The sequence below is a fragment of the Bison bison genome, unplaced genomic scaffold (genome assembly GCF_000754665.1).
Source record: "Bison bison bison isolate TAMUID 2011002044 unplaced genomic scaffold, Bison_UMD1.0 scf7180017864307, whole genome shotgun sequence".
NCBI lineage: Eukaryota > Metazoa > Chordata > Mammalia > Artiodactyla > Bovidae > Bison > Bison bison.
In genome coordinates, this window is record NW_011494879.1 from 278,891 (window position 1) to 287,495 (window position 8,605).

At 43.6% G+C, this 8,605-nt stretch overlaps 1 protein-coding gene across 1 annotated transcript in view; it reads left to right on the forward strand.

Moving 5' to 3' along the window:
- NDUFA8 (NADH dehydrogenase (ubiquinone) 1 alpha subcomplex, 8, 19kDa) overlaps positions 1 to 7,903 on the forward strand; it is an 18,178-nt gene extending 10,275 nt beyond the window's left edge. Inside the window, exons 3-4 of the mRNA XM_010852030.1 lie at positions 3,606 to 3,771; positions 7,584 to 7,903. Of these exons, the coding sequence (XP_010850332.1) occupies positions 3,606 to 3,771; positions 7,584 to 7,721 (304 nt within the window). The 3' untranslated portion in view covers positions 7,722 to 7,903. The remainder of the gene's footprint in view (positions 1 to 3,605; positions 3,772 to 7,583) is intronic.
- Positions 7,904 to 8,605: the final 702 nt, after the last annotated feature.

Consider the following 8,605-nt stretch of genomic DNA (forward strand, 5'->3'; position numbering starts at 1 on the left):
CAACACCACAGTTCAAAAGCATCAATTCTTGGGTGCTCAGCCTTCTTCACAGTCCAACTGTCACATCCATACATGACCACTGGAAAAACCGTAGCCTTGACTAGATGGACCTTTGTTGGCAAAGTAATGTCTCTGCTTTTGAATATGCTATCTAGGTTGGTCATAACTTTCCTTCCAAGGAGTAAGCGTCTTTTAATTTCATGGCTGCAGTCACCATCTGCAGTGATTCTGGAGCCCAAAAAAATAAAGTCTGACATTGTTTCCACTGTTTCCCCATCTATTTCCCATGAAGTGATGGGACTGGATGCCATGATCTTCGTTTTCGCCAACTTTTTCACTCTCCTCTTTCACGTTTATCAAGAGGCTTTTTAGTTCCTCTTCACTTTCTGCCATAAGGGCATTTTTAATGGCTGTCTAATATTCCACTGGTAGATAAACCAGTCATAATGTACCTTATGATTCTTGTTACTAAACATCACTGTTGATTTCTGTTTTTGATTGTTTTGGATAAATCTGCAGTGGTTATATTTGTGTAGAGATCATTTTCATTTTTTAATTAATAAATTAGTATACATTTCCCAGCAATGAGATTATTCTTTAAAAGGCTTTGAACATGATTTATGGCTCTTGAATTACAGTTGCCCTGTCTTTTGAAGTTGGGTCAGTTTATGCTGTACTCAGCACTGTATCCTGATATGCGTCACCAGCATTGCATTTGACTTAAACATTGATAGGTACAAAATGGTATTTTATTCCTGCTTGAATTTGTATTCATTTGATTGCTAATAAGGTAGAATATGTATTCATTTGAAAGCTTTTTATTTTCTAAGAACTTTGGCAAAGCATTTTTCCTTTGACTCAAAGAAAGTATGTATAAGTGAGAAGTGTTTGGATTTCACAAGCTTCCAGGATGCTGAAGTCTCCTGCTGTATGAACTAGTAGATAATTGTTTGTTCATGCAGGTGCCAGGGTAGCAGAGTCCAGATCACAGCCTCAGTGCCAGAGTAATGGTTTGCACCCTTCTTCTGCCACAGCATATTGGAGGAGTGCAAAGTTCCAACTGGTCATGCTAGCTCACTACCAAGCATGATTCTCAAGTCAAGGTTTTGTGCAGTCGCTCAGTTGTGTCCGACTCTTTGCAACCCCGTGGACTGCATGCAACATGCCAGGCTTCTCTGTCCATCACCATCTCCCAGAGCTTGCTCAAACTCATGTCCATTATTCAGTGATGCCATCCAACCATCTCATCCTCTGGTGTCCCCTTCTCCTCCTGCCTTCAGTCTTTCCTACCATCAGGGTCTTTTCCAGTGAGTCGGCTCTTAGCATAAAGTGGCCAGAGTATTGGAGCTTCAGCTTCAGCATCAGTCCTTCCAATGAATATTCAGGATTGATTTCCTCTAGGATTGACTGGTTTGATCTTGCTGTCCAAGGGACTCTCAAGAGTCTTCTCCAGCACCACAGTTCGAAGGCATCAATTCTTCGGCACTCAGCCTTTTTTATTGTCCAGCTCTGACATCCATACATGACTACTGGAAAAACCATAGCTTTGACTCTGCGGACCTTTGTAGGCAAAGAAATGTCTCTGCTTTTTAATATGCTGTCTAGGTTTGTCATTACTTTTCTTCCAAGGAGCAAGCAGCTCCTTTAATTTCCTAGCTGCAGTCACTGTCCACAGTGATTTTGGAGCCCAAGTAAATAGTCTGTCACTGTTTCCATTGTTTCCCCATCTATTTGCCATGAAGTGATGGGATCAGATGCCATGATCTTCATTTTTTGAATGTTGACTTTTAAGCCAGCTTTTTCATTCTCCTCTGTCACCTTCATCAAGAGGCTCTTTAGTTCCTAGTTTCTTTAGTCAAGGTTCAGTTCAGTTCAGTTCAGTCACTCAGTCGTGTCCGACTCTTTGCGACCCCATGAATCGCAGCACGCCAGGCCTCCCTGTCCATCACCAACTCCCGGAGTTCACTCAGACTCATGTCCATCGAGTCAGTGATGCCATCCAGCCATCTCATCCTCTGTCGTCCCCTTCTCCTCCTGCCCCCGTACCGTAGAAGTCTAGGTTAGTGAGACTAGAGATAACTCCGAAAAGCTCCCTAGGCTTTGACATTCCTTCTTCCTTCCTCTTGTACCTCCTGTCACCCCTCCAAAGGTTATTCTCAAAATACCTGGAAGGGTGTCAGTTACACCCTGGAAGGGTGTAAGAAACTGATATCCATTGGTTGCCTTACAGGAGCGGGACTGAGCAGGAATGAAAAGCCAGTTTTTCTTTTGTATTTTCTTCAACCACCTCTGAAGTTCTTATGTTAAATATGATTCCTGTGTTCATTGTAGCTAGGTTCTTGGAAAATGACAAGTAAGTTCTTCATTATTATTCCAACAGGGGAAGGAGGCACTCTACGCTTCTTCCACTGCCTCAGATAGCCTTTTACATAAAATAACAGTATTTTATTCTTGCCTGAATTCGCATTTATTTGATTACTAGCAAGGTTGAATGGTAAGAGAAGGGGAATTTTGCAAAATAATGAAGGCTTATCCCTTTCATACACAAGTTACTTTTCCTTCAACCACTTTTGGTGACCCCAAAATGAATTATATTTTATGTTGCTTCTTAAGAGAGCAAATATAGTTTAACTTTCTTATTAATGACAAGAATTAATCTCTCTTTTTGTTCAGTGCACAAATAGAATGAAGTCCTTGAGCTTTGGAGGTGTGGAGAGTGGTCTGCCTCTACACTGATTGGCCCCCAAGATCAGAAGATCCTTGTCAATTTGTGAATTTGCTTTTTATAATTCCGTCTCCTCCTTTGTCATTTTCTGTCGCCTCTGACTTCTGTCAGCACCACATCTCTGAGTATGCCTCCCTCTCTTCTAAAATTTCAAAGCTGGGAAACTTTAGAATTGGATCTAAGGGGAATAAATAGGTCCCAAGTGAGTTATCTGAGGAAAATATATACACCTTAGACCTTTTTTGTTTTAAAAATATGTATTTATTAATGTATTTAGCTGTGTCGGGTCTTTGTTGCAACACATTGGATCTAGTTCTGAATCCAGGCCCTCTGCATTGGGAGCATGGACTCTTAGCCACTAGAGTACAGGGAAGTCCCAGGTGACAGTCTTTTGGAATTTCTTTTCATTTATTTTTGCTGTATAAAGAAATTAGGTCGTGTGCCTCAGATCTTTTTTTTACATATTGATCCTCAACCTGAGGATCTCCAGGTTGCCTTGCAAGTGAGGTAAGAGTACTCTCATACCTTTCAGAAAGCAAGGCTGTGTGTTTGAGGTCTGTATCAAATTTTTCCCCACTTTTTTGTTTTTCATGGTTCTGCAAAGAGCTTCCCCTAACCAAGGGCTTCCCAGCTGGCGCAGTGGAAAAGAAAATGCCTGTCAGTACAGGAGACCCAGGAGATGCCGGTTCGATCCCTGGGTCAGGAGTAGGAAATGGCAACCCTCTCCAGTATTCTTGCCTAGAAAATTCCAATGGACAGAGGAGCCTGGCAGGCTACAGTCCATGAAGTCGCAAAGAGTCAGACGTGACTGAGTGCGCGCGTGCATGCACACATGCACACACACACAGACGCACACTCCTAACCAAGCCCTCTTTTCCAGGCAGATAAAGCGGCACTGTGCGGAGCCTTTTACGGAATACTGGACCTGCATCGATTACTCCAGCCTGCAGCTATTTCGTCGCTGTCGCAAACAGCAGGCGCAGTTTGACGAGTGTGTGCTGGACAAACTGGGCTGGGTGCGGCCGGACCTGGGGGACCTGTCAAAGGTAACATGATTTCCTGCTGGTCTTTCTCTCCCTGAGGGTGGGGAAAGGCAGGAGGAGGTCCAGAAAGGGTCTTTTGTGAGTTCAGGTCTGATGTGACAGATCCAAACTGACCAGACAGCTCAGCTAGGGAGTGATTATCCACAGCCCAGGGTTTACTTAGTAGAAATGCGCCTTTACATAGATCTTCCAGCATGAGCAGGTTTCTTGTTGGTTAATTATTAGTAGCTAACTGAAGAACAGTAGGGAGTAGATGAGGATAAAATGTTTAAGGGGCTCGGTCAGTTGAAAACATTGAGGTTATTATGGGGAAATGGGTTTGAGGTTATGCCTGATTTTTCAGGAGCATACCTGAGATTTTTTTTTTTTTTAAGTAATACCTGTAGTTTTAAAAGCATGTTTTCCTACTTTCTCCTTTATTTCCTGTCTCAGCTGTGATACCACCATCTATTGAAACCTCAGAGCTAGAAGAAACCTGAACATCTCTCTTCTTCACTTAGCCCTCTGTCTTCCTTTATCCAGTCCTCAATTCCTCTAGATCAGCATCTCCTGGAATATTATTTTAAAACCTCACACTGTCCTCACTTCCTGGACAGGCGTTCTTAACTGGGCTACATGAGCTTCTGGGAGGGTAGGGTGGATGACTATAGGCATGATCTGTGTGGAAAATAAATATGACTATCCATTAAACAAAAAAAAAAAACTTTTCAAAGGGGCTTCTTATTTGCTCATAAAACTGAGCATCCCCTCTGTATCCTGAGACGCATGGCCCTTTGTGATCTGAACTGTCCCTGCTTCTTAAGCATCGTCTCCTCCATTCCTTCTGGGAAGCATAGGTAGCAAGGCGTGGCGAGAAAGACTGGTTTGAAAGGAATCTGAAAGTAGGTTTGAATCTTAGTTTCATGACTTCATTGCTCTGGGATCTTGAGCAAATTGCTAACCCTCTCCTCTCCTACCACAGTTATAAGATGGGACCAGTATTAGTCCCTGTTTTTCTGTGGGGATTAAGCTAAGGAGGTTATGTGAAGCCCCAGCATGATGTTGACCCATAGGCCCATAATTATTCATGTTCCCTTCCCTTTGTGTGTGGCATCTGTGGGTGATAGTTGGGTCTTAAGCTTGTTGCCAGAAGTAGAGGAATGATTTAGCAATTTTATTTGGTATCTGGCAAATATTTCCTTCAGATACCTTCTTTTGCTGCAGTGAACAACTTATTTACTTTTACTTTTGAAAAATTTTTATTGAAATATAGTTGATTTACAGTGCTGTGTTAGTTTCAGGTGTACAGTAAAGTGATTCAGTTATACATGTATATTAATATGTATATATATTCTTTTTTAAAACATATTCTCATCATTAGATGCTCTTATTGTATACTGAGTATAATTCCCTGTGCTATACAATAGGTCCTTGTTGGTTATCTGTTTTATATATAGTAGTGTATATATTCTGATCCAAAGTGAGCAAATTATTTTTATTTACTTTTTTAAGAAATAATTATTTTTATTTAGTATTTATTTATTTTGGTTACGCTGGGTCTTAGTAATGTGGCACACGGGATCTTCCATCTTCTTTGCATTACACAAGATCTGTTAGTTACGGCACACAGGATCTAGTTCCCTGACCAGGGATTGGACCTGGGCCCCCTGCATTGGGAGCTCAGAGTCTTATACACTGGCCCACCAGGGAAGTCTACCAAGTTATTTTGAATAGTTGATAATTCTAAGTTGGAAAGTGGTAGAACTTTTACCTCTAATAAAGAAAACTGCCTTTTCTTATTTCTGTCTCATGAAAGGAGAATTTACAAATCATGCTGTTAAGAAAGTATATTTATTCCTGAATCTTTGTATTAACCCTTTTAAAAAACCTTGCAAAGAAAAAGGTATTGTTACTGAACTCTTTCCAGAAGTGTATTTCATAAGAAGATTACCAGCTTTGGTTATACTTGAGTTCAGTCTCTAAGAAGGGTCGTAACTGGCCGACAGAGTCTGTACTCAGCATCGCTCACTCGTGCGTCCTGGCCCCTGGCCTGCACCTGGTGCACCTGGTGAATTCCTCGTCCAGTCGCAGCTCAGGTGTCGGGTCTCTGTGAAGTTTCTGGCTTTCCTAGGTAGGATTGCGCTCTCTCTCCCGTAATTCCTTTGCCCTGATAATGTTAATTTTGAAAATAACTAATGAAGCATCTGCTCCATACATTAGGCGCTTCACGTGTGTTATTCTAATAACCCTGGGAGCTACTGTTGGCCCCGTTTACAGATGGGAAATTGAAAGTTCAGTCAGATCCCCAAGGTCATTTACCTAGTAATTAGTTTGACCACATGCTTCTGCTCCTTTTGTTTTGAGTCTGGTGCAGAAGAGGAAGTTGTTTCATTGTCCCTTCCACAGTAATTTGTCCTTTAAAGGGGCCCTTTTATTTTCTCTAGATTTATTTCACAGACATCTTGAATTCCTTAAAGGAGCTTCAAATGCCAGCTGGAGGCATTTGGAATACTCTGTCAAGCAACAAGGAACCATTAGTGATCTCTAATTATAGCGGAGAGATGAGAAAACTGTTTTAAAAGCAAATGAAAAACTATTCTGGACTTGTAGTCAGAAGACTGGAGTTCTAGCTCCAGCTCTGACATTTACAGTGTACTGATCTTAGACATGCCAGCATCTCTGCTCCTCTTCTGTGGACTGGAGATAATTATACCTCGGAGGGTGATTATAATAAGAATTGTGAGACTGTGTCCATGAAAGCTCTGTTCACAATAAATGGTGTTTGAATTTGTACATCTGGGAAGATTGATCTGGTTGTATCACATGGGGCGGCTTAGGAGACCACTAGATAACAAGACCGTTAATAACTGTGGCCTTCCGTCTTTCTGCTTCTCTGGGCCCATTTCCTCATCTTTATAGTGAGAACAGTTTCTGCTGGGTGTCTGATGGAGACTTCTGTGGGCTAATGCGGGTGTAAAATTCCATCTTCCTCTCCCCTTGAACCCCAGTTCTGTGCTCTACCCTCACCTGGCCCGTTGGCTCAGCACCCCCAGTCTAGCTTTTGCACACTCTGTCCTGGCCTACAGATGTGATTAAGTACTTCCTTGCTCCAGTAACATCTGTTGCCACTGGATTAAAATTCAAACGTCTTTGCATATTTTTCACCGCCCTTCATCATCTGGCTCCTGCCTCCCAGCATCTCTCAACATGTAAAAAGCACAGACTCTGGAGCAGGCAGAGCTGGCTTCAAGTCCCGGTGCTTCCACTGTTGGCCTGGTGGCCCCACTGAAGCTGCAGGTTGACTCTGAGGAGTGTCAGCATGAACTGGAATAATGTCTTCAACGATAGGACCAGGCGCACAGCCTGTCCTTTGGCTGTTTAAGGGCGTGCCTCCCTCCCTATCTGTGTACTCTTGGTTTACTTGAAAGGTCTTTTCTTCTCTGCCTTCCTGATTGGTTCCTATTCATCCTTCAAGATGGAGCTAAATACTCCCCCTTCAGAAATAGTTGGGGCCCCTGGAGGACAGCGGGTGGGTGGAGGTCCTGTTTCTCCCGCCCCCCACCCCCGTGACTTGCCTGGGAAGCCCTCGGGTATGGCCTCCTGTCTGGCTCCCGCAGCGAGGACTATGTGAATCTTGTTCCCTTCTGTATCCTAACTTCTTCCATACGGAGTGGCACAGAGTAGGCGTTCTTCAGTGTGTATTCAGGGTGGAGTGTGATGTGCTAGGGCTTCAGAGATGAGGAGGCAGGGGCAGAGAGGAGACCGGTAGGTGTGTTTGTGGCCACAGCTCCTACACCTGACTCTCAGCTTCCCTTTTCCTCTTCTTCCCTCCGCAGGTCACCAAAGTGAAAACAGACCGGCCTTTACCAGAGAATCCCTATCACTCAAGAGCAAGGCCAGAGCCCAACCCTGAGGTGGAAGGCGATCTGAAGCCCGCCAGGCACGGCAGCCGCCTCTTTTTCTGGACCATGTGAAGATGGGTCCGTGGCCCCACACCCAGGCACGCGCCCAGGCAGCGGGCAGTGAACTCTCCCGCCGTTTGCATCAACCGATAGAGGGCTCTTTCCAGGATCACAAACATTAACCAAAACGTTAATTTATGTGACTTGGCAGTTATTCTATACCATTTCCTGCCCATTAAAAATTTTAAAGGAAACAGTTGTATTTTATTATGTTTTCTATAACCTTCTGGCCTTTAAAGATGACTTCCCCTTGCTTTTTCTCCTTGTGGTCCTGCCTATTCCCTCGCTCGCTCTCTCTGTTTTAAGTAGGCAACTGCCAGTGCAGTAGGGGAGCCTCATGGGATCACGGACAGGTAAATGTGTAAAGGAGAGGCTTTGTTACCTGCGACAGCACCTCAGGACCAGTCTGTATTCACACATTTTGAAATCTCCATTTTTCTTCCCATCCGACGTCTCAGACAAATAGAGTTCCCTGAAGGTCATACAAGGGAAGCATCCAGGATAGAAGAAGCACAGAAACATTTGCGCCTGTGACTCAGGCCATGGGCGGGGCGCCTGGCTGGGTCTTCTGCAGTCTCGCTCAAAGTTCCTTAAAGAACCAAACTTCCACCACTTCCCCTCGATATCCCATCCTCAAGCGTTATAACCCAGATGTTTTTCCTGATAGACAAGGGAGTTGGAGGCTGAACTCCCAGCTCCAAAGCCAGGAAGTCGGGAGGTCTGAGTGTCAGTTCCAGCCTTGGGTGTGTTTCTTAACCTCTTATGAGAGGTTGAATTTGAGGACAAACTAAAGGGAACATGCTTATCTACCTCCTGAGCAGGTTAGAGCCACAAGTATTTTAAAAGCTCTTTGGTTCAAAGCCGTATTAATGTCTTTATTTTCCCTTTCGTTCAAT